The sequence below is a fragment of the Linderina pennispora genome (genome assembly GCF_002104995.1).
Source record: "Linderina pennispora strain ATCC 12442 chromosome Unknown DL89scaffold_7, whole genome shotgun sequence".
NCBI classification, from domain to species: Eukaryota; Fungi; Kickxellomycota; class Kickxellomycetes; order Kickxellales; family Kickxellaceae; genus Linderina; species Linderina pennispora.
The window spans coordinates 180,894-207,864 of record NW_024468255.1 but is presented as its reverse complement, the minus strand read 5'-3'; the positions used below and the strand labels follow the sequence as shown (position 1 = coordinate 207,864).

At 51.8% G+C, this 26,971-nt stretch overlaps 15 protein-coding genes across 15 annotated transcripts; 9 read left to right on the top strand and 6 right to left on the bottom strand.

Annotated features, from left to right (window-relative positions):
- Positions 1–259: 259 nt before the first annotated feature.
- On the bottom strand, positions 260–1,663 carry DL89DRAFT_293093 (uncharacterized protein; the record flags this gene model as incomplete). The annotated part of the gene is made up of 1 exon (XM_040890361.1): positions 260–1,663. One exon carries the CDS (start codon positions 1,661–1,663, stop codon positions 260–262), a length of 1,404 nt encoding a protein of 467 aa, XP_040743138.1.
- A 1,559-nt stretch (positions 1,664–3,222) lies between these two features.
- Positions 3,223–4,317, top strand: DL89DRAFT_267670 (uncharacterized protein). The gene has a single exon (XM_040887601.1). The coding sequence runs from the start codon at positions 3,386–3,388 to the stop codon at positions 4,292–4,294; it is 909 nt and encodes a 302-aa protein (XP_040743137.1). The 5' UTR covers positions 3,223–3,385; the 3' UTR covers positions 4,295–4,317.
- A 59-nt stretch (positions 4,318–4,376) lies between these two features.
- Positions 4,377–5,605, bottom strand: DL89DRAFT_267669 (uncharacterized protein). Its single transcript, XM_040887600.1, has one exon. The coding sequence runs from the start codon at positions 5,534–5,536 to the stop codon at positions 4,445–4,447; it is 1,092 nt and encodes a 363-aa protein (XP_040743136.1). The 5' UTR covers positions 5,537–5,605; the 3' UTR covers positions 4,377–4,444.
- Positions 5,606–8,198: 2,593 nt separating this feature from the next.
- DL89DRAFT_316837 (uncharacterized protein) lies at positions 8,199–9,554 on the top strand (the record flags this gene model as incomplete). Its single annotated transcript, XM_040891075.1, has 1 exon — positions 8,199–9,554. The coding sequence occupies one exon, from the start codon at positions 8,199–8,201 to the stop codon at positions 9,552–9,554; it is 1,356 nt and encodes a 451-aa protein (XP_040743135.1).
- A 441-nt stretch (positions 9,555–9,995) lies between these two features.
- On the top strand, positions 9,996–10,493 carry DL89DRAFT_267668 (uncharacterized protein). The gene has a single exon (XM_040887599.1). It carries the CDS (start codon positions 10,262–10,264, stop codon positions 10,469–10,471), a length of 210 nt encoding a protein of 69 aa, XP_040743134.1. The 5' UTR covers positions 9,996–10,261; the 3' UTR covers positions 10,472–10,493.
- Positions 10,494–11,937: 1,444 nt separating this feature from the next.
- Positions 11,938–12,774, bottom strand: DL89DRAFT_223566 (aromatic ring-opening dioxygenase LigB subunit; the record flags this gene model as incomplete). The annotated part of the gene is made up of 1 exon (XM_040884646.1): positions 11,938–12,774. The coding sequence occupies one exon, from the start codon at positions 12,772–12,774 to the stop codon at positions 11,938–11,940; it is 837 nt and encodes a 278-aa protein (XP_040743133.1).
- Positions 12,775–13,014: 240 nt separating this feature from the next.
- On the top strand, positions 13,015–14,464 carry DL89DRAFT_267666 (hydroxyacyl-coenzyme A dehydrogenase). The gene has a single exon (XM_040887598.1). It carries the CDS (start codon positions 13,449–13,451, stop codon positions 14,397–14,399), a length of 951 nt encoding a protein of 316 aa, XP_040743132.1. The 5' UTR covers positions 13,015–13,448; the 3' UTR covers positions 14,400–14,464.
- On the bottom strand, positions 14,404–15,407 carry DL89DRAFT_235420 (mitochondrial carrier; the record flags this gene model as incomplete). The annotated part of the gene is made up of 2 exons (XM_040884960.1): positions 15,345–15,407; positions 14,404–15,273 (listed from the first exon to the last, which is right to left on the bottom strand). Exons 1-2 carry the CDS (start codon positions 15,363–15,365, stop codon positions 14,404–14,406), a joined length of 891 nt encoding a protein of 296 aa, XP_040743131.1. The 5' UTR covers positions 15,366–15,407.
- A 662-nt stretch (positions 15,408–16,069) lies between these two features.
- DL89DRAFT_223549 (Sodium/hydrogen exchanger) lies at positions 16,070–17,335 on the top strand (the record flags this gene model as incomplete). The annotated part of the gene is made up of 1 exon (XM_040884644.1): positions 16,070–17,335. A coding segment is annotated over one exon (1,266 nt), but the record flags the coding sequence as incomplete, so codon positions are not given.
- A 1,854-nt stretch (positions 17,336–19,189) lies between these two features.
- DL89DRAFT_161002 (uncharacterized protein) lies at positions 19,190–19,782 on the bottom strand. The gene has a single exon (XM_040883662.1). It carries the CDS (start codon positions 19,622–19,624, stop codon positions 19,253–19,255), a length of 372 nt encoding a protein of 123 aa, XP_040743129.1. The 5' UTR covers positions 19,625–19,782; the 3' UTR covers positions 19,190–19,252.
- A 132-nt stretch (positions 19,783–19,914) lies between these two features.
- On the top strand, positions 19,915–20,924 carry DL89DRAFT_267663 (Ribokinase-like protein; the record flags this gene model as incomplete). Its single annotated transcript, XM_040887597.1, has 1 exon — positions 19,915–20,924. The coding sequence occupies one exon, from the start codon at positions 19,918–19,920 to the stop codon at positions 20,893–20,895; it is 978 nt and encodes a 325-aa protein (XP_040743128.1). The 3' UTR covers positions 20,896–20,924.
- On the bottom strand, positions 20,575–21,722 carry DL89DRAFT_267662 (CHAP-domain-containing protein). The gene has a single exon (XM_040887596.1). It carries the CDS (start codon positions 21,711–21,713, stop codon positions 20,976–20,978), a length of 738 nt encoding a protein of 245 aa, XP_040743127.1. The 5' UTR covers positions 21,714–21,722; the 3' UTR covers positions 20,575–20,975.
- A 1,014-nt stretch (positions 21,723–22,736) lies between these two features.
- DL89DRAFT_322810 (glycoside hydrolase family 24 protein) lies at positions 22,737–23,612 on the top strand (the record flags this gene model as incomplete). The annotated part of the gene is made up of 1 exon (XM_040891355.1): positions 22,737–23,612. One exon carries the CDS (start codon positions 22,737–22,739, stop codon positions 23,550–23,552), a length of 816 nt encoding a protein of 271 aa, XP_040743126.1. The 3' UTR covers positions 23,553–23,612.
- Positions 23,613–24,888: 1,276 nt separating this feature from the next.
- DL89DRAFT_267660 (uncharacterized protein) lies at positions 24,889–25,398 on the top strand (the record flags this gene model as incomplete). The annotated part of the gene is made up of 1 exon (XM_040887595.1): positions 24,889–25,398. A coding segment is annotated over one exon (451 nt), but the record flags the coding sequence as incomplete, so codon positions are not given.
- Positions 25,399–25,572: 174 nt separating this feature from the next.
- On the top strand, positions 25,573–26,692 carry DL89DRAFT_267659 (uncharacterized protein). The gene has a single exon (XM_040887594.1). It carries the CDS (start codon positions 25,616–25,618, stop codon positions 26,483–26,485), a length of 870 nt encoding a protein of 289 aa, XP_040743124.1. The 5' UTR covers positions 25,573–25,615; the 3' UTR covers positions 26,486–26,692.
- Positions 26,693–26,971: the final 279 nt, after the last annotated feature.

Here is a 26,971-nt window from a genome sequence, read left to right as displayed (position 1 = left end):
CCAGCAGTGCTGCTGCAAGAGACTCGGCCACTAAAGACACAAGTGCTTGATCCTTAGACTCACTGCTGCCTAGTGGTTTCCACCAGCACCGGCTGTCAGCATACCAACATATACAAAGACCGCGTGGTACGTGATACCAACGAGCAATGGTGATGGTACAGCACACGCATATTTGCCTTATTGCTTTACATACGGTCTACTCAATAAACAGTACTTCAGAACTGATCTCTAATCTCTACACAGCCTGCGTGTCGAAGCCTCACATTATCATGTTGTGCTGGTAGTGAGGCGTCGGATCATAGTATCTGAACACGGCAGGACTACCATCCACACTGCTGCTGGTGGTGCCACCGCGTGCCAACTGAAGATCCTGCTGCAACGGCGAGGTCATAGCTGACAGCGTGTTTGTAAGTGGCGGTGTGCTGATAAGAGACACTGGCAAGCTGGTCGCAGCCAGTGCCATCATCTGGGTGGGGTGCGGAGCGAACTGCATCATGGAGTAGTCCGGGGTTGTCTGTCCAGTGGTAATCATGTGGTGAAGCAGTGCTGCATCGCCGTCGAGTGAAAAAGTGAACTGAGGTGCCATACTGCAAAGCACATTGCCAGGCATGTTACCAAGCACATTGCCAGGAATATTGGCTGTCTGCTGTCCCATGTCCATCGCCTGAAGTGGGGCATTCAGGTGCAGTCCTCCAGTTGCTGCCTCGACCATCTGCATTTGCCTAAGGCTAATATACGGTATATCAGCTGCCTCCTGTGCAAAATGAACCACTGGGCCAGCAAGCCCAGCAGCCTCGCTGGCCAGAGTCACCACCTGGTGCTCCAGAACTGCATCCAGACCCATGTGCTGTCTGCCATGCATGCACAGCCTCTTGATAGCCTTCCTGCGACTGCGCTTGCGGGCCCGCTCGACAAAGAACTCGCCAGTCGGCTTAAGGACGATTTTGCGGTCGCGGCCGTGCGTCTTGAGTGCCAGCCCACATGAATTGCACACCGAGCTTCCATCTCTCGGACTGCGCCGCCACGTCGACGTCTCGATGGTGCAGCAGTGCGAGCACATCTTGATCTCACCACCATGGTCATCCTGCAGTGGCACCTTTGCTGCGCTTTCCTCGAACCTCTGCAGATCCTCGAGTTCGCTCGGCGACAGCTGTCTGCGTCTTGGGTCGATAGGCGACAGACACGACAGCCCGCCTTTCAGCCGGAACTTGCATTTGTGGGGTGCGTCAGGCACACACTTGGCAGCAGTGCAGTAGGTGAGTCCAGCGGCTCGGTAGGCATCTAGCAGGCCGATGAGGTAGTAGCTGGGGATGGTGGAAAAGGCTGGTGGGATGTAAGGGAACGGCAGGTCGCGCTTGGTGGGATCTGATTCTGCTGGTTCTGGTTCTGCGGGTTCTGGTTCTGCGGGTTCTGGTTCTGCAGGTTCTGATGCCGGTGGCAGCGCCGGCGGCTGATTCGCATGGATTTGTGGGCTTGATGCCGGTGGCAGCGCAGCCTCGCCAGCTGCTGTATCAGCGGCAGCAGCGTCATCCACAGGTGGAATGGGGCCAGTGGCTGTGAATAGTGAGGCATTCGACCAGTAGTCCTCGCTGTAGACTTGGCGCTCAGATATATTGCCAGTGCCAGCAGTGTGGCAGGCGATAGTGTCGATAGGACGGCGCATGTATTCAGATGTATCAGTACGAGCACTGTGTCTTGAGTGATGGCTTGGTATGTGGATAGTGGAGTGTGTTCTTGGCGGTGATAGCAATGAAAGTGTAGGAATGTATTTTGAGGATTGCAGGTTGTAGATTGCAGGTTGTAGTAAAGGAATGAAAGTGGACTTGCACAAATCACTCGTCCGGTTTATATGCTGTCCCTATGCATACCTCACTGGCTGGCCGTTAGGCACTGCTCATGGCACGGCCACACCTATGCGTCTACTCCACGCTTCTATTTTACCGGAGCATTGGCAGGCTGTCACCAACAATGAGCACATGGCACGCCTATCTGCTATCCTTGCACCGTAGTCTCACGTTCCATCCTCGCACTATTTTACGCATTGCTTTCGCGTCGGCATCGACAAATATAGACCTTGCCTCACTTGCCAATTAAGGCGGTTGCCAGGACGCTATTTGGCAAGCGTGAGCGTAGTCAGTACATTCTCACCTGCGAATCTCTCCTTTTGCTGAAGCTGACATTCACAGTCGGCATAGCACAGCCCAACGGCTAATGCGATAAATGGTGCCATGCCAGGATCCTGCCAGTGTGCTAGCATGCACAAAGCGCAGCTTGGCAGTGTATGGTTGGAGGCATCACATTTCGCATAGTTGGTGCTGATACATATCACGGAATTGTGCTGCATTCTATTTCTAGAATCAGTCGACTTTGTAGCACGGTCCGCCATTTGTGGACTGGATTTCGCCTAGAGCAGCTGGCTAAACCGACGCCTCTCATCACTCCCAAAGCGTGTACGTTGCATCGCCGTGCACTTTGCATTTGGCTGTTAGGATAGAGGAGGTGTGGCATAGTCCAAAGGCAGTTTGGGACCTGAGAGTGGCTCTGTTTGGATCGGCGCCTATTGGATGTACATTCTGATTCTTGATGCGAAACTGAGTGCTCCTCTGTCCTCATTAAGATTGTTTTGTGTGCTTTCTAAGCAGATCAATAGTGTGGCAATGTACATATTGCCTGTTATGTAGACACATTATCCCTGAGATCGCTTGTATTGGTTGTTTCTAACCCAGAGATCCCCACATGCTGTGAGCCTCCCGAAATGCGAATATACACACGATCAACTAGAACATATTCATGATTCACCAGTTTGTGTGGCCACACCTTGCTCCGGCTATTATTATTACCCTTCCAAAGTGCCCATGCTTCATCCTTTTCAACATTCAAACAACCTGTACTCCTCACGAATATTCCACATAATTGATGCGCGACGTGCGGAGAGGAAGTTGTATTTGCTTTCCACTGGGCTGTAGTTGCACAGTAACATTTCTTTTCTGGCGAATAAAAAATTTTCTCCTAATAGTTTCAGCAATATTTTCTTACACCCGGAAGTTCCTCGGACTTGGTATGATTTCCATTGGTGTAAAACCTTTCTTTAATGGGCATTTGATGAGTGGTTCTGGAACCTCGGTTGCATTTCCTCTGCCCCTTCTGCCTCTCTAAGCGCCTCAAATCATGCGGCTGATAGACGTTACTTCAGATCGCGAATGCCAAGCATTTCCTTCTTTCCTTTCCTACACGACTATTGTTTCCTTTTTGTCAATACAGTACTTATACCCAATTCCAGCCCTTCATCGCACTATGAAACCTGATGCCGGCACTCGCGACACAAAGCCTTGCTGAAAATGCGAGCCCAAAACATATTACGACTCCTCGAAACATACATATCTATATGGACGGCCAAGAGGTTATAATACAGACGTACTCGGGATGGGACACAGCAGTTGTGGTTTTTGGCGCCGCGATGCTGGCAATCGACCTCGTCGTGATGCTGTACATTGTCTGGAATCGCAAATATCCTCCAATTCGGGCCAAAAATATACCACTGCTTGTGGTCCTGTTCGTCTCACTAGTCATCTGGTACATAGGGTCCATCGCAACACAGCTGGATGTCGGAAATATAAACAGTTTTAGCGGAAGCTGTATCCTATTTGCGATTTGGTTCCGCGTGCTGTTGGGTGTATTTTTGTTCACTTTCGTGAACGTATTTCGGCTCTACACCTATATTCGAATATTTCGCTACCGAAAGCCCGTAAAGGGCTGGTCTTACTGGATTCCCGTCATCATATTTCTCGTTATTATCCTTGCCTTTGGCCTCACCACGACATTGCTGCACGAGTCCTTGGGCGTATTCCTCATTGAGGGCATCGACGTGTGCCGCTACACTATCAGGTTTAAAGAGATAGCATTTGGGATAGTGTGGTTCGGGTGGCTGGCGGTAATTCTGTCCACTTTCCTAGCTCGCAACATCAACACGTCATTCAACGAGTACTATGAGATGCTTGCGGTCTGCATCATAACCAGCATTGCGATAGCGTACGAGACTATTATCCAGCACATACTAGCCAACTACATTTTGTTTATCTGGTCTCGAACCACAAGCGCATTGATCGAGGTGATCGCTGGCCAGGTGACATTCTTCATCCTTGTGACAACACCAGTATACAATTGCCTGGTTAACCGAGAGGGCTACCAGAAGGCGTTCTTCGAGAAGATGCACAATGATGGGATGACGGCACGGTATCTGTCATCGATCGAGAGTTCATCCAGCACGACACGTGTTCATGCAATGTCCATCTGATTGCCCAAATTGACTGTGGCTGGACACAAAATATCAATACTTCCGTTTTGCTGTACATATATATAAATTTATTTTTTCATTTGCTTGATAGTGAATGAGAGAAACAAATGCCAGTAGAAGCAGGCTATGCTGAGGACCAGATCTACAAGCTCAGTCATGCGAGAGCTTTTTAGCTAAGCACAGCTCGGAGAGCGTTGCGGGTAAGCAATATGTTCCGTCAGCAACATTGCCGCTTGGAGCGTTGCCATAGTCGTGTAGATCCTTCCTTGACTCAACAGCTGTGTCTTGTTCGGTGCCATCGACAAGACGCTTTGTCTCGTTCGGGAAACGGTTCGTAAGATTGTATGCATCCTCCATGCCATCCTCCATCAACGTGTCGACCCAATACTGCAAATACTCCTCGCGATGCATGATACACTGATAGAATGGTTCCCACATAATTGTCCAGAACGCGATGTTTGCGCATGTGTGGTCGATGTAAACAAGCGAGTTTCGCCATGCTGCACTGGCCGGGTATATCCTGACGGAGAATATAGCCAACGAATTGACAATAATGATCACGCCGATGATGACCAAGGCAGTAACGACCTCTCTGAACTCGTTGAACGAGAATGGTATCTTGCGAAGTCGCCAAGTGATCAGGACAATATATGAATAGAAGCAGCATATCATCCCAATAACAAAGGCGGCATACCTCGTGTTCGCATAGCACAGATCCAGTGTGTCCTCATAGTACGTTGTCATTCTCTCGGGCAATAGGCTGGAAACCACAGCGAGGAGCAAAACCCAGCCCACAGCCAATGCGGGGCAAACCCATACGAGCTTCCCTTTAAACGGCTTGTCTTGGCAAAACACACGGTGTAATGCATAAGTGCGGACACTGAATATGGTGGCAATGTACGTCGTACCGAAGGATGCTCTAAACCAGATAAAGTACATCTTACAAGCCATCAGAACATTGCTGGTATATAGGTGGACTAGACCGCTTGTTACGATATCGCCAACGAACCACAATACGGCTGCTGCATACAAGCTGATCATAATATACACGCTTTTAGCTTTTATCGGAGGATAATTGCGGTTGAGGAACAGGTAAATAAACGCAAAAAGATCCAGCATATAAACTATGCTGACCACAATAATGGTAGACAAGTCAACATGGCTGATTGGGTCCAGCTTCACATCGAGGAATGCCGCAATTTCGACTCGCGACTGCTCGAACGGTGTTAGCTCAAACGACATATGTAAAGTGGAAAATTATTAAAGGCAACAGCGATATGCAGCTGAGGGCATTTGAAGTAAAGGGAAAAGGATTTGAAGGAACAGAAAATAGTGCGCTGCCAAGCCAGGAGCACTTTCAGCAGGTGGCACACTCGACCCAATCAACGTTCCTTGCTGGTATTTTACAGCCTCCTATTATCCGTGGCACTGTAAATGGAAAACAGCCTTTGTAACATGTGGCTTTCACAGTATGTTTCCAAGAAGCAGACAATGCACCTAGTTTTACTGATTGTCTCTGGGCCATTTTGTGGACCACCAAGGTGTGGAAGTACCTGTCAAGAGGGTTCAATGTTGAGTGGCGGCAAGACAATTTGGTTCCAAAGTTTTGCAGGTATCGACGCGTGTGGTCGGCACGATCATTTAGCAACCCTGAAGATATCTGAATCTGTATTACTGTTTTATCCTTTACACCAGACAGGATATATCTCGTGCACAAATAACTGTGAAGATAAGATAGGTGAGGGTAGAGTGAATGCAAAGGCTCAGATGTATAGTTCGGACAATCTTGTACATTGAAGTAGGAATACTTGAGGAAATCGCTTAGATGAAATTGAGGCGATATGGATACTCCCTCTTATATATGGAGCTGATACGGTAGCTATAAATCAACTGCCGCTTTCTTTGCAATAGCTTGACACTAAGGGCTATATGTTTGCAAGAGGGATAGAGACTGTATTGGTCTTGGTTTCAGTAATTTCATTGAGTGCAAGACGGATCTAAAGCAAATTGCAGGTACAAATCATTGTCAAGAGAAAATATAGCAGTAATATTATAGATCGGGCTTATGGCAGCTGATACTACATTCTGTCGTGTTGGTATATTGAGTAAAAGAATAAAACTGAGGAATTTATCTGTACGGCCGACCCGCTTGTCTTGTATAGACAAGAATGAGGGGTATGATCAGATCCCTAGTGATTCTGTCGATGTGGTGTCCCGAACATCGCAATTCATGCGAATGCAAGAGTGGTAGCTAGCACCATATGGCATTGCTTAGTAACAGGTGTAGAGTCTAGTGGCTTTATAATCGTGTATGCTTCAAGAGCAGTTTGATATGTAGTCATTTTTTATATGCTGCAAAGTAGCCCTTAAGATCAATTTACTTTAAACTGTAGTTCCAAATCCACATGATTTCAAGAATCCATGGATCAAGACCTTTAGGTTACAATGGCCAGCCATACTATTCCAGGCGGCTGGCGCCACTACTTAGACGGGAACCCGCCCCTTTCACCTGGCGATTCCTCCTTCCTTCTTTCATGTAGCATATTCCATACATTCAATATACACATTGGAAAGGTGCCTGGAGAGTAAATGCATTCCAGACAGTTGCACGAGGTTGTGTATCCAAGTGTATAGTATCCGAGACACAACAAAAAACAATACAATTATATGATATCATGCTAATCAGAGAGAAGGATATGTATGATAACGGTGAAATTATCCGATAGCATGCAAGAAATAGCCGGAGCAAGGTGTGGCCACACAAACTGGTGAATCATGAATATGCTCTAGTTGATCGTGTGTATATTCGCATTTCGGGAGGCTCACAGCATGTGGGGATCTCTGGGTTAGAAACAACCAATACAAGCGATCTCAGGGATAATGTGTCTACATAACAGGCAATATGTACATTGCCACACTATTGATCTGCTTAGAAAGCACACAAAACAATCTTAATGAGGACAGAGGAGCACTCAGTTTCGCATCAAGAATCAGAATGTACATCCAATAGGCGCCGATCCAAACAGAGCCACTCTCAGGTCCCAAACTGCCTTTGGACTATGCCACACCTCCTCTATCCTAACAGCCAAATGCAAAGTGCACGGCGATGCAACGTACACGCTTTGGGAGTGATGAGAGGCGTCGGTTTAGCCAGCTGCTCTAGGCGAAATCCAGTCCACAAATGGCGGACCGTGCTACAAAGTCGACTGATTCTAGAAATAGAATGCAGCACAATTCCGTGATATGTATCAGCACCAACTATGCGAAATGTGATGCCTCCAACCATACACTGCCAAGCTGCGCTTTGTGCATGCTAGCACACTGGCAGGATCCTGGCATGGCACCATTTATCGCATTAGCCGTTGGGCTGTGCTATGCCGACTGTGAATGTCAGCTTCAGCAAAAGGAGAGATTCGCAGGTGAGAATGTACTGACTACGCTCACGCTTGCCAAATAGCGTCCTGGCAACCGCCTTAATTGGCAAGTGAGGCAAGGTCTATATTTGTCGATGCCGACGCGAAAGCAATGCGTAAAATAGTGCGAGGATGGAACGTGAGACTACGGTGCAAGGATAGCAGATAGGCGTGCCATGTGCTCATTGTTGGTGACAGCCTGCCAATGCTCCGGTAAAATAGAAGCGTGGAGTAGACGCATAGGTGTGGCCGTGCCATGAGCAGTGCCTAACGGCCAGCCAGTGAGGTATGCATAGGGACAGCATATAAACCGGACGAGTGATTTGTGCAAGTCCACTTTCATTCCTTTACTACAACCTGCAATCTACAACCTGCAATCCTCAAAATACATTCCTACACTTTCATTGCTATCACCGCCAAGAACACACTCCACTATCCACATACCAAGCCATCACTCAAGACACAGTGCTCGTACTGATACATCTGAATACATGCGCCGTCCTATCGACACTATCGCCTGCCACACTGCTGGCACTGGCAATATATCTGAGCGCCAAGTCTACAGCGAGGACTACTGGTCGAATGCCTCACTATTCACAGCCACTGGCCCCATTCCACCTGTGGATGACGCTGCTGCCGCTGATACAGCAGCTGGCGAGGCTGCGCTGCCACCGGCATCAGAACCTGCAGAACCAGAACCCGCAGAACCAGAACCCGCAGAACCAGAACCAGCAGAATCAGATCCCACCAAGCGCGACCTGCCGTTCCCTTACATCCCACCAGCCTTTTCCACCATCCCCAGCTACTACCTCATCGGCCTGCTAGATGCCTACCGAGCCGCTGGACTCACCTACTGCACTGCTGCCAAGTGTGTGCCTGACGCACCCCACAAATGCAAGTTCCGGCTGAAAGGCGGGCTGTCGTGTCTGTCGCCTATCGACCCAAGACGCAGACAGCTGTCGCCGAGCGAACTCGAGGATCTGCAGAGGTTCGAGGAAAGCGCAGCAAAGGTGCCACTGCAGGATGACCATGGTGGTGAGATCAAGATGTGCTCGCACTGCTGCACCATCGAGACGTCGACGTGGCGGCGCAGTCCGAGAGATGGCAGCTCGGTGTGCAATTCATGTGGGCTGGCACTCAAGACGCACGGCCGCGACCGCAAGATCATCCTTAAGCCGACTGGCGAGTTCTTTGTTGAGCGGGTCCGCAAGTGCAGTCGCAGGAAGGCTATCAAGAGGCTGTGCATGCATGGCAGACAGCACGTAGGTCTGGATGCAGCTCTGGAGCACCAGGTGATGGCTCTGTCCAGCGAGGCTGCTGGGCTTGCTGGCCCGGTGGTTCATTTTGCACAAGAGGCAGCTGATATACCGTATATTAGCCTTAGGCAAATGCAGATGGTCGAGGCAGCAGCTGGAGGACTGCACCTGAATGCCCCACTTCAGGCGATGGACATGGGACAGCAGACAGCCAATATTCCTGGCAATGTGCTTGGTAACATGCCTGGCAATGTGCTTTGCAGTATGGCACCTCAGTTCACTTTTTCACTCGACGGCGATGCAGCACTGCTTCACCACATGATTACCACCGGACAGACAACCCCGGACTACTCCATGATGCAGTTCGCTCCGCACCCCACCCAGATGATGGCACTGGCTGCGACCAGCTTGCCAGTGTCTCTTATCAGCATACCGCCACTTACAAACACGCTACCAGCTATGACCTCGCCGTTGCAGCAGGACCTTCAGTCAGCACGCGGTGGCACCACCAGCAGCAGTGTGGATGGTAGTCCTGCCGTGTTCAGATACTATGATCCGATGCCTCACTACCAACACAACATGGTAATGTGAGGCTTCGACACGCAGGCTGTGTAGAGATTAGAGATCAGTTCTGAAGTACTGTTTATTGAGTAGACTGTATGTAAAGCAACAAGGCAAATATGTGTGTGCTGCACCATCACCATTGCTTGTTGCTATCACGTACCACGCGGTCTTTGTATATGCCGGTATGCTGACAGCCGGTACTGGTGGAGACCGCTAGGCAGCAATGAGTCTAAGGATCAAGCACTTGTGTCTTTAGTGGCCGAGTCTCTTGCAGCAGCACTGCTGGTCAGCAGCACCGGCATAGTCGGTTTGCTGGAATGCCAATGTGCACGGCTGGAGCGAGCGGCAATGTGCCATGCCAGAGAGTGGAGGACTGGCTCCCATCACAATGGACAGATCCCGCCTACGCAGAGCGCTCCTGGATATACTGGCTGGGTAGCCAGGAAATATCCAGCATCGTGTGTGGTCTGCAGCTCCTGATTTCGGCACAGAAGGATCACAAAATGGCAGGCACCGCCGGCCTGACAGGCACAGCAGCAGCTCCTCCCTAACGCTGGAACGCTGGAACGCTGGAGTTGCAAACTCAAGCCCTAACCAGGCATGAAACAAGTCCCAGAGAGTGCCAGACTTTGACGACTGACACACCAACACAGCAAGCACATTCCCTCTATCCCCCATTCCTCCTTCTTGACACTCGCTGCTCATACAGCCCCTCGTCAAGATGACCGACTGACATGCACAAGCACCCAGAGTCTGCTGTGCATCTGCACGCACATATACCAAACGGTATACCTGATATGGCGCATCATCCACACTCGTCCTCGCCTCATTTCCACTCCGTGGCAAGGACACGCCAAGACTGCTTCGTCAACGGCAAGATCTACACCTCCCTCACACAGACATCCAGGTATGCATTGCAGGTGGGAAGGATATTGAGGAGGTGAGATTTTGCGTAGACGAAGCAGCTGTAGGCTGCTCTGGCTAGCGGCACTCGCTTTTCTGGCTCACGCTCAAGCGGTCTTTTTGGAATACAGTCCTAGTTCCATGTAAATACAAGAATCATTCTATCCATGTGTCTCTCAAGTTTTATTGACAAAGTGAAAAAGGTAGTAAAAGGTATAAACAAAGGAGGGTGTGAAAGCTGCAGAAGAAGGCGTGCATTTTCACACAGCCTCGCTGAGGATATGCAAAGGATAGCGTGTATAATAAAAGGCTGAGTGTAGTAGCGCAATGAGCCACTGGCCTACACTCCCCTCCGACTAGCTGGCATGCAAGAGTAAAGAGTAATAAAAAGCTAAAACTGAATATACAAAGAGAGGAAATAGACCGGGCTATTGGGCTGCTCCAACTATTCAAAAATGTCGGAGAAGTCAATAGCCGCGAGTGTTTGGTACAGTGTCGAGATTGCCTTCATGATCTGCCGAGAGTTTGGGTAGAACACGAACCCGCCCTTGGGCCGGTTGTCGCCGATGTATTTGCGGAAATCGAGCTCAATATCAGCCAGGTAGGTATCGCGTTCATCGGGTGACAGCTCGTCAAAGGATCGGCCGGTGTGGATTCCCTCTCTGACGACCATCTTGCTAGGTCTGGAATTGAGCTCTTGCTGCTGCTGGTGCTGCTGCACAGGATCAACAGCGACCGGGTGGCTAATGGCTACTGATGCGACCATGGCTACAATAGCAAGGAGTATAAATATGTGTTTGTTATGCAGGCTAGAAAAAGTTAAGAAAAGCACGAATATGCTGAACAAAACAGGTGTTTCGAAGACAAAGTACACCAGGCATCTGGGTTTTTATATCAGCCTGGGCGAATCTCTGGTCCGCAGGCCAATAAGCAGTAGCGCCAGAACACCGAGGCTATCAGTAATCAAGGCTATTGGCTCAAGCCGGATATGGATAAAAAAATTTTCCTTTCGTTTACAGACGTGTTGCCACTTTGCTCCACCTTGCCAAGGAAACGCGACCAAACGGAAACTCGTTTGTCTGTCTCCCTACTTTTGTGAGCGAATCCACTCTTGGCTTGCTGGTGCACCGCAGCACATCCGCAGGGCTGAGGCTGACTAAGAGCATGGCTCCTGCCAAGGATACTTGTAGTCCGGTTCTATTATTATCAGCTGGCCCATCCTCACCAGCGGGAATGCAGCCATGCTGATGACAAATTGTTTACTGAGGTTACACATTATCGCTCATCGTTACTCCGTGGTTAGCAGATCCTGTCCGACATTCATAAGCAAAAGCACACCACGCTGCCAACGACTAAAGGTTGGGGAGTAGTGCTTCTATCTGCCGGCTGAACCCAAGTGGCATTTGGCAATGCACAGTCGTGACGACACCGCCACCCCAAGCTGTGCTTCATCTCGACCACATAGGGCTATCCATGGCTACATTTATGGCAGGATATTATTTTTGGTCTACTCGAAACGGTAGCATGACCAGCTCAACGACAGCATATGCTCGTGGACGAGCTTGGTGCCCTTGGTGCCAGGGCCGGCCGCACCTACAGCCACATGCAGCGGCATCAGATGCTCGAGTGTTGGGTGTGCCTTGCGCAGTAACTCGGATTTTGCCAGCGCCAGGACGCCATCGCGGCGTTTGGCACCATCACCGAGCACCGCCTCGTCGATTTGCTTGTCGAATGGCGCAACATACGGGCGTACGCCACCGCTACGGCTTCCGCCAGGGCCGAACAAGTCGCGCAGATTGTGCACAGCCATCCCGCTTCCCACAACCACAATACCCTCGTCGCGTAGCGGCTGCAGGAGCTCGCCCAGCCTGACATGGTCCTCCATAGAGTCGCTTTTGTAGAGGGACAGCTGGGTGATTGGGAATCCAGCGTCGGCAAGGCCTGCCTTTTTCATCACCACCCAGACGCCGTGGTCGAGCCCGCGGTCGACGGCTTCTATCTCGATGTTCTTTTGGGCAACAAGCTCGACCACACGCTGGGTCAGAGCCGGGTCGACCTTGTGCTCAAACTGCTCGCGGTACATCCACGCAGGAAAGTTGTAAAAATCATAAATCAGTGGCTGCGGGATGGCGCTCTTGCTGTTGACTTGCAGCGAGTTGCGGCCAGCTTCCCAGTGACCGCTGATAATGACCATTCCGCGGGGCTTAAGGGCCTTAATCTGGTCACCAATGGCGCGAAGCCCCTTGGCGACGGGCTCGTCGTACGGGTACTCGTTGTCGTCAAGGAGGTTTGGCCCGCCATGGCTGACAAAAAACACAGGCATGCGCTGAGTCGATGAGGTCATAGTTTGTTGTATGGTGCTGGTAGTGGGAAAGAGTCGTTGGTAGATGCGGCCAAAGAGCACAAAAAGAAGCGGCAAAAGGATGAAGTACAGGCGTTTTCTGAGAGACAGGGTCATTGTCAGAAAAGGGCGGGGGCTGGATGGGTTTAAAACGAAACGAGGCACCCCTATACAAGACAACTGCTGGTGCAATTTAAATAGCAAAGCGCGCAATCCTGACTTGAAATAGTCAGCATTTCTAATCAGCACTCTCCGATTATAAATTCTTCTAATCTCGGTGCTCGGTGAAAAGGGCGGGTTACTTTTTTGCAGTAGCCCTGGCGCCCTCGCCACGTTTGGTAGCAGCGGTGGTCCGCAGATTATCGGGCCACAGCGCCGGCGCTACTGAAGGAATTTGCAGATTAAGGAGTTGCTGACCCGTCGACGTCACGAGCGAAAGTGGGAATGGCTTTTAGCATTTTCACGTGCTCATCCGAGGCAGTGCACACGCTCCGCTTCAAGAGCCGGTTCCTCCGGCTTTGGCGCTGCTCGGGCTCACGTGCAGGCTCGCAATCGCTACTGCATTTCACATGGGCCTGCACATGCCCTCTGGCGTAGTCAGAAAACCGTCAAAAGCCGTGGCCACCTTGCGCCCTTGCTTCCCTTTATCATCATTTTTGGACTACCTTTTTGAACCCATGTTTTCGCCTGCTGCTTTCCGTGCCACCCGCGCTCTGTCCAGTCGTCTGTACTCCAGCGCAGCCATCAACCGCCTGACAGTCATTGGCGGCGGGCAGATGGGCTCGGGTATCGCGCAAGTAGCTGCGACCAGCAAGCACGACGTCACTCTGGTTGACGTCAACCAGGAGGCCCTGGATCGCGGCAAGGGCTATATCTCGAAATCGCTGAAGCGCGTGGCCAAGAAAAAGTTTGCTGACGACGCAAAGGCGCAGAGCGAGTTTGTCGAGCAGGTCATGTCGCGCATCCGCACCACGACAAATCCGGCTGAGGGTGTCGCGCAGGCGGATCTGGTCGTCGAGGCAATCGTCGAGAACATCAAGGTCAAGCAGGATCTGTTTGCATCGCTGGCGAAGGCCGCTCCTGAGGGGTCCATCCTGGCCAGCAACACCAGCTCGCTGCCCATCAAGGCCATTGCGACGCCCCTGACGGCCGAGCAGAAGGCGCGGTTCATTGGCCTGCACTTCTTTAACCCGGTGCCGCAGATGAAGCTGGTTGAGGTTGTGCGCACCGAGGAAGCCAGCCAGGAAGCTGTCGACAATGCTGTCGCCTTTGTCAAGGCAATTGGCAAGTCGCCGGCCGTTTGCAAGGACACACCCGGGTTCATTGTAAACCGGCTGCTGCTGCCATACATGATGGAGTCCATTCGACTGCTGGAGCGCGATGTGGCTTCGGCCAAGGATATCGACACGGCGATGAAGCTCGGCGCCGGATACCCCATGGGGCCGTTTGAGCTCCTGGACTATGTCGGCCTGGACACAGTCAAGTTCATCGTCGATGGCTGGTACACCGAGGGCGAGGGCCTGAAGGGCGATAAGCAGTTTGTCAGCAGCGGGAAGCTCAACGAGCTCGTCAAGAACGGCCACCTGGGTGTCAAGACTGGCCGCGGATTCTACGACTACTCAAAGTAACTTTTTATTGAAGAATCTTCATGACCTCCTCATACACGGCAAACACAATTGCACCCGAGAACATTAGGCGTGACAGCCGAGGGGTTGCGCCCTTCCACAGCGCAAAGACGCCCTCCTCAGTGACAACCTTCCAGCCGCAGTGCAGCGAGCTGCGATACTCAAGCTTGGCTGCCATGCTCTGCATCCGTGTCTTTACAACGTCCAGTGGCATGGTTGCATACACGGTGATGGTACCAGCAGCCATCCCGAGTCCAAACGAGTAGACAAACGGCAGATCCTTGGACCCGGTCCGTTTAATTAGCTGCTGCTTCAGTGTGTCGTACGCAGCGAACCGTACACACGAGTTGGCGCCCTGTCGGGCCATCACGGGCACAACCCCCCGGTATATTCCGGCGACGCCCTCTGTCCTCACAATCGTCTGAACACAGTCCACCGCACCTCTGTACACGGGCTTGGGCATACACTGGTCATTGATAAGTCTGGTCTTTATCGTCTCCGTTGGCGCCACCACGCTGCCTCCTTCGACGATCCCTGCACACATGCCGGCGAGCATCATCCGCGGGGTCGTTAATTTCCCATTCTCGTCACGCAGCTTGGCCTTTATCGAGTCGTAGGTGAGGAACCGGACGCCGGCTTTGGCTGCATTTCCGATAAGCATCGGGGCCAGGCCGCGGTAGAGCGCGGTGATGCCCTGAGTGCGGACTGTTGTCTTGACACAGTCGATGGGGCCCTTGTAGATGTGACCGCCCTGCAGCGCATATTGCTTCGAGCCTTGCAACTGCATTTTTGTTTTGACCAGCTCCGTGGGGTATGTGATGGCGCCTTCCACTGCACCTGCGATTGTTCCTGCCAGCAGCGAGTGCACGGCACTGGTCTACCGTTTGTATGCATGCATGTCAGCACGGTGAAATGAATTCTTTCTAGCGCGTGCCGCCCCATGCCTACCTTTTGCTTGACCTCTGCCATGGCTGTGTGACAAAAAGAAAAAAGAGTTGAAGCAGAGACAAGAGCACTGGTGGTCGCCAGATCGCTGTGAATCGCTTTGCACTTTTTTTCTATACGCCCCCGATCCAGAAGTCAAAAAGCCAGCTCCTGGTCCACTTGATCCCCAGACCGGATCGAGTAATCACAGCAGGGAACAGTCCTTGGTATTCAATCCGCGCCCTCCCGTTTTCCCCAGCACGCAGCCACCAAAGCACCCTCAACCAGCCCCATCTGACATCACCGATTTACACATGCGGTGTTTTTCAGTAGCGAAGGTCCAAGAGTAAGAGACCTTCTTGTTTTGGAAAAAGGTCCACACGGATCTCAAAAAAGAAGCTGCATTGCTTCTATGTCAAGTCATGAGGGGAGCTCTTTGTAGAACCACTTTTACTCGGAGACAGAAATTAGCACATCGATGAACCATGGGAGATGGCACAGGTCGTACCTATATAGAAGTTTCCCAACACGCCTGCTTGGCACCATCTCATCAAAAAGATTGTGTTCCCTGTGCCGGTATTATTTGGGGAAGCCGGGTATAAATAGGAGAGTGCCGCCCACCTGTAAACTCTCCACGATTCATCGTAAAAAAATATTCCTTACCCTGTCGTCGGCTAGCACAAGCTTTTAATAGCCCTCTCTTTCTTCCGCACTTTTCCAATTTTTGTATCTCTTTTTTTCATATACTGATGGGAGCCGAAGAAAACGCTTCAAAGGTAGTCCCTGCATTCCTCGGCGGTTTCATTTGCATATACGGGCTTGTTTCGGGATTCATAAAGGAGCGGCTATTTTTGTCAGAGTCCCTCGTGGCCACCGCGTTCGGCATCGCCATCGGCCCCAAGGCAATCGGGCTTGTGGACCCGCACAAATGGACGAACGTTGAAAAATTCACACTCGAGTTTGCCCGCTATGTCATTGGGATCCAGGTCATGGCTGCTGGCGCTACTCTGCCACGACGCTACATGGTGCGCAAGTGGCGGTCAATGTCAATCCTATTGGGCCCCGTCATGGTCGCCATGTGGCTGGTAACAGCAGCATTCATCAAGCTAATGTTTGACATTGACTTTAAGCAGGCGCTGCTAATCGGATCGTGCGCGGCACCAACCGATCCAATTCTGGCCAACTCGGTGGTCAAGGGCCGGTATGCCGAATCCAATGTGCCGAAAAATGTGCGCGATGCCCTGTCTGCGGAATCCGGCGTCAATGATGGCCTAGGATTGCCATTCATGTTCTTGGCACTGTACCTGCTGGATGAAACTTTCACAGCTAGGCATGCTGTCGCACGGTGGTTCTATTGGACATGGTGCTACCAGATTCTCCTATCGGTTGTAATCGGCATCACAGTAGGGTATATCGCACGCAAGCTGCTTCGGCTGTCGGAAGCATATGACCTCATTGATAAGGAGTCCTTCCTGGGATTCACCATCGGCCTGTCGATTTTCCTGCTTGGCTGTTTGCAGCTCATTGGCAGCGACGATGTGCTCGCATGCTTCATTGCCGGCCACTCGTTCACCTGGGACGACTGGTTCCGCGAGGAGACCAAGGATGCGCATTTCCAGGAGGTGCTCGACTCGCTGATTAACGTTGCCTTCTTTATATACTTTGGCACCATCATTCCTTGGGACCAGTTCAACCAGCCCGACCTTATGATCACACCGTGGCGCCTGGTTGTGTGCGCCATCGCCGTGCTGTGCTTGAGGCGAATCCCGGTTGTGATTTTACTGACGCGGTTTATTCCAGCGCTGCGCAATTACCGGCAGTCGATTTTTGCCGGGTGGTTTGGGCCCATTGGCGTGGGCGCCATTTTCTTTGCTGAGACCGTGCTCGAGGAGATCGAGAAGAAGCCCGATGCATTCCACATCCGGTCGCGAGAGATCATCCAGCCCGTTATTATCTTCCTGATCCTGTCGTCTGTTTTGGTACACGGCATCACCCTGCCGCTGCTCTATATCGGCAAGGTTGTCCGGAGCCGCAGCCGATCATTCTCAACTCTGTCCCTACGCAGTGGGATTGCCAGCAGATTCTCGTTTGCTGGATCGCGGCAAGCGAACGATGGGATCCACGGTGTGCATCTGCCCAATATTGGCAGCCATATGAGTATTGTCGACGAGTTCAAGCCGCCTGTATCCGACTCGCAAGAGTCACCTGGAACCACATCTGCATATTTCGACGGCACCGATAATACCAAGGCCGAAGATGATGAACCTGCAGCACCACTTGATCTCACCAGGACCATCACGATCGACGATACACCGCGAGTGGAGCGAAACCAGATGGATATCCACTACCGGTTAGCGGACATAAATCGGCAGAGCCAGTCCCAGGTCCCACCCACGCTGCTCAGTGGCCCGCAATACTCTCATCTGACAGCCGATTCGAGTACCCAGCGCCCACGCTGGTATAGCTCAACCGATATCTCTGACAGGTCCCCCGAGTCGGAGGAAGAAGTTGCAAGCAGCGGACACCGCGGTGTGCGTGTAAAGACCAAGCACCATGAGTACTATGCAGGCCCTGACAGAGACGACGAAGTGGCCCATGAGGCGCTGGCGGTACCAGATCACAAGCCACCGGCGGTCGCCATCGATAAGACCCGTAGCCAGGAGCAGGGAGAGACCGGAGACAGCCAGGAATCATCACCTGTTGATGACTCGGACGACGGACTGGTGCTTGCCGCAGACAAGATCATCGCATCGCGGCAAGCATCTAAGCAGGACGCAGGGCGGCCAAGAACGGCCATGAGCAGCCCAGAGCCACCTGAGCGCGTGTATCTAGGTATAGGACCCAGCGGCAACTCGCCACCAACCTCGGTCCACTCTGGAAACACCCACCACAGCATCACACTAGCAGCCCAGGCCGCTCACCATGGCACAGCCCCCGGTATCTCCGACTACTATGGCGTAGATATTGATGAGCGATCCGAGCGGTCCTCCCTGCCAACCCACACACACAGGCTACGCCATAGGCGCATGCGGCGGATCTCGGATCCGGTAACAGGCGAGTCGCAGATGTGTGAATTTGTAGGCAACCGGCGCAACCCGGTAGGCAAGACTGAGCAGGGCGAGTTGGTGGACTACGACGATCCAGCGGATGAGGGTGCTGAAGAGTCATTCCGTGACAACAATGTTGAGGATAATTTCATTGACTACCTCAGACCACGGTTCGGCACCCGGCTCCGCAGGCTCAGGGATGCGGCTGCCAACGCTGCTGCCTCAGCTTCACGCCGACAGCACTGATTCACACAAAGCCCTAAACCCCTCTTTCAGACGAACACATATTATATCATCACTTAGTCCCAGCTACTGGCCTTGGTGCTCTTGCGCAGGATGAGTGTCTGGAGGCTCCCTGCCAGCGCCTAAGCTGATATCACTGAGTATATAGTGTGACATCGTTGCCTTTGATAATATCACAGCATCCAGACGACATTGTATAAATATCTCAGGGTATACATAGCTCTTGTATACTCTTTCTTTTCCATTCTCTCCCTAGTGTTGCGCAGCCAATTGTGTCCAGTATGGCGATACCATGTCAGTCGTCACATCGGCCGACAATGAGAGTAGCTCTCGCACTGAACCAATGGAGCTGCCATGAGAAGCTGCATAATCGGTATTACCACAGCATGCTGCCCCTAGTTTCGTTGCTACGTGGCATCTGAGCGTGGCAACAAAACCCTTAGAGATCACCACATAGTGTTCGTAGTTTTCCTCTCCCTTTGCCTTTCCTCTCCAGTTGCAAAATATCGCCTTAATTAAACATTTCTATGTACATTCTAACTTTCTCATATTATTACTATCCTAACAACAGGAAATCATCCTGACTGCGTTGGGGGCCTCCGATTCCAGTACTTACCGTTCAGTTCCTGGAGGTGATGGGGTTTATATAGACAGAGTCCTCCAGGGCTCTGCCTTTGCCATGATCCTGCAGTGGAGGCAGGGTGTATCCTGTTTTGCTTTGTATCCGCTCACCCTTCTCTCTTGGTGGGTGATGCAGAGCGCCATTGGGCTTGTGGATACTCGGCGCTGGTGTGGAGATTTGTTCTCCACTTCAGCTCTGCATACATATGTCTTGCCAAAAATTTTGTAGCCTTTAACCAGCAAAATCCTTGCTGGAGGCCAACTCAGTCTCAAAAAGGGGGAGTGATCGGTGTGGGGTCCTGAGTTGCCTAGATTCGGGCTTGAGAACATGCAGGCCGGGTTCAAACCAGCAGAGCTAGTCGTCTCAATCAGACTACTAGAGCCCTCCAGCATATATTGCCTACCTATTCATTTGCTGGACCAGGCTGCCATGCCACCCACTCTAATTCATTTGATCAGCCGGAATCAAAAACTGCGCTTGTGGATGCCAACACTGACTGGAGGCGTGACATAACCCCTAGACCTCTGCAAGTGTGGGTGCTCACTGCGGCTAGTATTTTAAAGCACCAGCTTTCAACTCCGCCTTTTTCTGAGTATTAAATGTATTTTTTGTTGCTCTAATGCTTCGCGCATTCCAACGTTCGTATACTTCAGTTGGTCTATTAGCTCCGTTAGTCGCTGGAAAAATGAGTACGCACCGGCCCCGCCTACAGACCATCGCCCAGCTTATCCCGCCCCTCACCTACAACTTGCACAAGGGCGACTGTGGCCGAATTGCTGCCATAGGCGGGTGTGAGGAGTACACAGGTGCGCCCTACTTTGCCGCCTCCACCACCCTGCGCCTGGGTGCAGACCTCGCTTATGTCGTATGCGAGAAGGATGCTGCGTCTGTCATCAAGGCGTACTCGCCCGACCTGATCGTCAACCCGTATCTGCGCTCTGTTTCCAACACCGACCGGAGTCTGGAAGATGTCGATGAGAAGCTGAAGCCACTGCTGGCAAAAATTCATGCCGTATCGGTGGGCTCTGGTCTGGGCAACGATCCGAATATGAGGGAGAGCGTCAAGCGCGCTATTAAGCATGCCCGCTCGCTGTCGATTCCGGTAGTCCTGGACGCTGACTCGCTGGCCATCGTGGCCGACTCTCCTGAAATCATCCATGGGTACAAGAACGCCATACTTACACCCAACGCACCGGAGTTCAACCGCCTTGCCAAGGCCTTGGATGTGGATCCAAATGGCAGCGACGCACCCGAAATCGCTGCCCAGCTTGTTTCCAATGCCCTTGGTGGAGTCACCGTGGTGCGCAAGGGCAAATCCGATATAATCAGCAACGGCGACCGTCTATTTATCTGCGATGAGGTCGGCGGACTCAGGCGGTGCGGCGGCCAGGGCGACATCCTCAGCGGCGCCATTGCTACGTTCTTGGCTTGGGGCGAGCGGTACAAGGCCAACGCATGGAAGCACACCGGCGAGATTAATGGAGACGAGATCCCTATGCTGGCGGCATTTGCTGCATGCACTATCACCAGACACGCGTCGTTCTTAGCATATGAGGAGTGTGGGAGAGCGACCCAGTCAACCAGTGTTTTGGAGCAGGTCGACTTGGCATTCGACAACAAGTTTGAGGAAATTCTAAAGTCGGTAAAGGCACCCAAACTCTAAATATATTGAACTTGTAAGCATGTAGCAGCTTCTACTGCGAAGGAGTTGTCGGCCCAGATGCCACTTTGCAGGCGATGGTATTAGTACTTGAGGTGGATATAGTTGAAGGTGCTCTTGGGGACAGTACGAGTACCATATCCTCTGTAGACGCCGTAGTTGTACTCCTCGATAGTGACGCTGTTTCCGGAAACCTTGGCGACCCAGGCGACATGGCCTGCGCCGCCGCCGCCCTTGTTGGTCTGCGCAATGGAGCCAGGCGTCGGAGTACCGTCGACCTTGACACCTGAGGCACGGGCAGCCTCGTCCCACTGGTTGGCATTGCCCCAAGCCTTGCCCTTGTACTTGTTGTGGAAATTGATGCCCAGGCGCGAGTTGATACGCCAGGCGACAAACGACGTGCACTGACACTTGAAGTACAGCCACTTGTCAGCGGGACCGCAGCTGTTCTTGTACGGGTAGTCGTTGGTCATAGGTCCAGCCGACCCAGAGCTGCCACCGCCGCTGCTGCCGCCACCAGATGAGCCGCCATCGGTGCTGCACCGTCCGGTGACAAGGCCAGTGGAACCGGTCTTGGTGTAGTAGTCGGCAACGTAGCAGCCGTCCGAGGTCTTGCCCCACAGCGAATTGCCCTTGATGGTCTCGCCGGAGATCTGGCAGGTGAGCTTGATGTCATCGCCCTTCTTGTAGGTCTTGACCACATTGCCCGAGGTGCTGGGGCTGGAGCGGCAGTTGACAGTATCAGCCTTATAGATGGGGTAGGCGCCCGCCAGCGGAGAGATGGTGGCGAGGAAGAGTGTTGCGATTGCCGTGAACTTCATGGCTGAAGGAACTTGAGGGGAAGGGGTTTGTTTCGTTTACGGTTGTTAGGTAGAGGAAAGGGTATGTCGGTTGGTGTTGACAATGTGGACCAGCCGGTAATCGGCACGCTTTATATAAGATGGTGCAGTTCCCCCAAATACTCCATACTCCACCCTGTTCTACACATTATTTCCTGCGCGAAAACAGGCCCATTGCCAGGTTTCTATCATGGAAATCCAGGTCTTGCGGAAATAGCTTAGTACAGGGGAGCTCGCTTATTTCACCTTCAGCTATTTTTAGAATACATTATAGATGCTGTGCAGGATACACGCTAGTTGCCAATTCGCTAGTCTTTGAGGTAAAGACCGTTAGCGCCGGACCACCCGCATACATGGATGTGCTGCATGCATTGTTTGCCACTGGCCAGACGCCATTTACAACCAAATTCCCGACAATCTCCACCTCACACTCCCTCACTGCTCCGCACCTACCTGCATGTCCATGTTGTGGTCTAAACGGTCCGTATAGTGTGCGAAAATAGTGATCGGCGTGGTTGTCTTTATAAGCATCAGCTGTTGTTGCCTTATTCGCGTGAATGCTGAGGCATAAGCTAATGAAGTTTTCAAGCTCCGCCCTTCTAATTTTGGAACAATCTGTATTATCTAAGCGGAACGAACACATGTGTGAAGTCCGCGCTTCTAGTTGTGTCGTTGCAATATGTACAAGAGCTCCTATCCATGTCAGAATGCATCTTGTGCAGCAGGTTTAAAAATAAACAAGCACTGCGTGGATCCTGCAAAGCACTTGCTGAACACCCGCTTGTCTGCTGGATTACAGAAGCGTCTTTATGCAGAACTTTCCAAAAAAAAGTCGTTAGCACCTCACCCCAACCAACCACTCCCAGGAAATGTATATAAACATGGCAGCTGTCGCACGTCACAGACATCCATACGACCACACACGCTATTCATCTCCATACTAACCAACCCCTCTATCCCCTACAATCCCCTTCCCATCCTCCTCTTTCTGAAACCCCTGCAACAATGAGATTTGTTACGTCTGCAATCGCTCTCCTTGCCTCAACCCAGCTGGCCTCCGGCTACACCATCAAGGCCGACGGCGTCAACTGCCGCTCCGGACCTGGTACCAGCTACAGTGTTGTCCGCTCATACAACAGCGGCAACGATGTCACTCTCTCCTGCCAGACCTCCGGTGAGACCATCAAGGGCGACTCTCTCTGGGACAAGACCCAGCACGGCTGCTATGTTGCGGATTACTACGTCCAGACTGGCACCAGCGGCTATGTTGCCAAGAAGTGCGGATCCACCGGCGGCGGTGGCTCTACTGGCGGCGGTTCCTCGAGCGGATACTGCAAGAGCGTCAACGCCGCCTCGCTCAACCTGATCAAGGAGTTCGAGGGCTTCGTCAAGAGCCCGGCTCCCGATCCTATCGGTCTGCCCACCGTCGGCTACGGCCACCTGTGCCAGACCAAGGGCTGCAAGGAGGTCAAGTACAAGTTCCCGCTGACCCAGGCCACCGCCGAGGCTCTGCTCAAGGACGATATCCCCAAGTACACGTGCCTGGGCAAGTACCTGAACGGCAAGGTCAAGCTCAATGACTACCAGTGGGGTGCGCTGGTGTCGTGGGTGTTCAACGTTGGCTGCGGTAATGCCAAGTCGTCGAACCTGGTCAAGCGCCTGAACGCTGGTGAGAACCCGAACACTGTTATTGCCGGCGAGTTGCCCAAGTGGAACAAGGCTGGTGGCCGTGTTCTGTCTGGCCTGACGCGCCGTCGCAATGCCGAGGTCAAACTTGCCAAGACCCCTTCATCGAAGCAGGCTTATCCTAGCTGCAAGTGAACAGACTTTATTCATTCTCTCCTTCCGGTTATAATGGTTAAATGCTATATAATCTAGCGCCCTTACCATGCATGGCACAAACCTGGAAAACACCATTTGCTATGTAAATAGTGGCCTTCGTCCCAGCACACCAGACCATGAGTACACAGCAAATCGTAGCGTGCACCACTATCCCTGAGCAGGAAATAGGAATGCACGCCTGCCTGCAAACGTGGAGCCAGTCACTGGTGGGTTTTGCGTAGCTTACATAACAGCGTCCTTGAACCTTTTGATGCAATGAACGGCCATTGCCGGTGGCAGAGTAGTTCCTAATGTGTCTGGACCCTCCTCAAAGCCCGTGTTCTGGAATTGCTGGCGATAAACTTTCTTTTCCTGTTGCATATTCGGCTTTTAAAATATCCTGCCTGTTTTCTGCATACAAGCTGCTGGTGCAATATGCTAGCTGCCGCCACTAATTTATGCAGTGTGCGGTCTCCGCAGTAGTGAACCTTCGGGTTGCTCTAGGCCATTTGTTTGTTCTGCAGGAACAAACATCAGGTCACCGGAACAGTGCTGTTTTCTAGCCGCCTTTTTGGGTTTACATAAAACACCAGTATGGGCACCTTGCAACTCTGTCCTTTTCCTTGCAAAAGACATTGCTTTTTCTTGTCACCTTCTGATTCCATTATAAAATGGCCACTATTACTTCCTTATATCGAGCAATTCCATCCAGAGCAGACTCGAAGGCCCCCGCAGAAACTGTTATTCCACCACACCAGCTACATGGAATGCTAGGAAACTGGGCGCCCGTATGCAAGGGCATTAATATCTGCTCTATTGTATGTAGCTGTATAGTCATACTGGCCACCATCGTGTTTGTCACCTTTAACCGCAGCCTTTTGACCCGCCCATCTCTGCGTCTGTCGACATCGATTGCAGCCTGTGACACTATATACTCGGTATGCCAGGTTTTCACATTCAACAACTCATTCATGACTCGTCAGTCTGACATCCGTCTGCGGGCCATGCTCTGGATGATGGCCGGTGCATCGGTGTCCTTCGTTATGCTGTCTACTTGCATGGGTATTCAACTCTTGCTCACGGTATTAACGCGAAGGTCTATGTGGGCGAAAAAGCTGCAGCCATACTACGAGGTGGTCAGCTTCTCTTTCGGGTACTTGGTAACCCATCCATACATGTACATGTTCTCAAGGGTTATCTGGGTGCCGAGCGCACAGATGTTCCACATCACCTCGCCCGAAGCTGAATTCTTCCGCAATCTGTGGCTCATACAGTGGGCTTGGATGTTCGCTGGGATTATTTTCCTGTTCTTTATTGCCATTTTCACGTATCTCAAGATGTCGCGGATATGGAGGTCGACAAAACAGATATACTCCGGACCAGAGGATCTTGATCGGCTGGACGAGGCCACAATGCACGAAATGGACGACAAGCGCAGGAATTATATTCGCTCGGTGACGTTGCGAGTCACGTGCTACCCTCTTATACCAGTGATCACCCAGACGTGGCTAGTTTCAGCAAATCTGAAGGCGTTCCCACCGTACTGGCTCTTCGTCATGAGCTGGCTGATGCCATCGATGCAAGGCACGCTGAACTTTCTGGTATACCTCATGAACCCAGCACTCGACACGTACCGCAATGTCCTGGTTATGGCCATTAGAGGGAGGTATAGCAAGAACAAGTGCGAGCTTGGGGAGTTCCGTGAGCGTAGGCCGACCATGTGTTCCGAGCGCACAGCTGTTGCCAAGCCAGGAATCAAAAGCATGATCAATGATTCGCCTGTGTAGTACCTGATAGTCCTTTTCTTGTAAACAATGTGCATCGTCTCCTCGCTACTTTGTATTAGCAGCGGCTACTTTTTGTTTCAGCCAAGACCGCTTGCGGCAAAATCGTGCGAGGCCGAGCACTTGTGTGCAAATGCTGATCGGCTACTGTGAGAATTGCCTTATTTGTATTGCAGTGCACCCATAGATCGACTGCTATTGTCCTGTTTCAGAGCCTTCCATCTGACTCTGCCCCCTCCCCTCGAAATGCATACCCACCTACACCTAAATCGAACCCCCATGACATTGCCTTCTGCACTATCGTTTTTCGAGCAAATCCAGCACAGAATTGGCGAGTACGTGCCCGTCGAAGATGCGGAGGAGGAGGTGTGCGAGCTGTACAGCGTTTACTATAGCAAGAGCGCGGAAACCAGACCCAACCTTGTCGATGCTACCAAATCCGAACTGGACATCGAGCTGCAGAGTGGAAAAACAACTATTTCACTCACTATTGCGCAGAACCCAAATATTAACTGCGAGCTGGGACAGACGGGAGCCGTCCTGTGGGACAGCAGTGTAATCATGGGTCAGTTCTTTGTAGACCAGCAGGCGGGTGGATCCTGGGACCTGAGCCAACTAAATATCCTCGAGCTAGGATCGGGATGTGGACTTGTTGGACTAGTTTTGCATCGCCTTGGCGCTCGCCAGGTCATTCTCACAGACCAACCTCGCATGATGAAGCTGCTAAACAAAAACGTAGAGCTATGCATGCATCAGTCCGCAACACTGCATACCAGGGACAAAATCAAGAGGGACGGAGCCAAGGGGATTGTGTATGCAACGGAGTACCTGTGGGGACATCCGCCAACGGATCTCCGGGTGCTGCAGGCAGGTATTGACATGATTGTTGTTAGCGACTGCGTGTTCCATGAGACTGTCGCCAGCCTGCTTGCAGACACGCTTGTCGATGCATGCCGCAGAGCCCGCAGCGACAGCAGCAGCTACAGCAAGCATCCTGTCGTTGTTGTCATCGGACAAGAACTGCGGTCAGACATTGTGCACCAGGAGTTTGTCGCACGGCTCTTGGAGAGCTTTATTCTGTATCGTGTTCCAGTCAGCGACCACGCCGACGGATACCACACCCTTTATGTAGCATGGCTCAAGCATTAGGTTACACCAATTGAAGTTTAAAGGCCTGTTGAGTCGTTCGGGGTGTAGAGCCCCGATTTGGACTGAAGTGATGAAACAGATCGCTCGATAAGCGTATATATGAGCCGTGATGGCTGTTGATAAGAGCCACGGTACGACGCTCTACGGCAGGATCCAGCAATCATGTGCTAGCACTAGTTCCGTCACCGAAAAGAAAGAAATAAAACGTCGCACTTTCTCCGGCAACACGGTTTGTTATGAAAAATCCCCGCTATTCGTGAGCTTGCTCTTTTTTGCAGCTCACCAGAGATAAGATCTGCAACGCTCGGTGCATTGGGCTTCAAGTGCCTCATCAGGGGAGAGGTAACGCATGATCCTTTTTGCTCCGCGGCCACCAGTTCCTTTAGTTTCCGAGTGTTTCATCAGTGCGCTTCCGGTGGAGTCTGTTTGCGGGCTGCCTTCATAAATAAAGAACTTGGCGGCGCACTGAGGCTATGGGAATCGCTA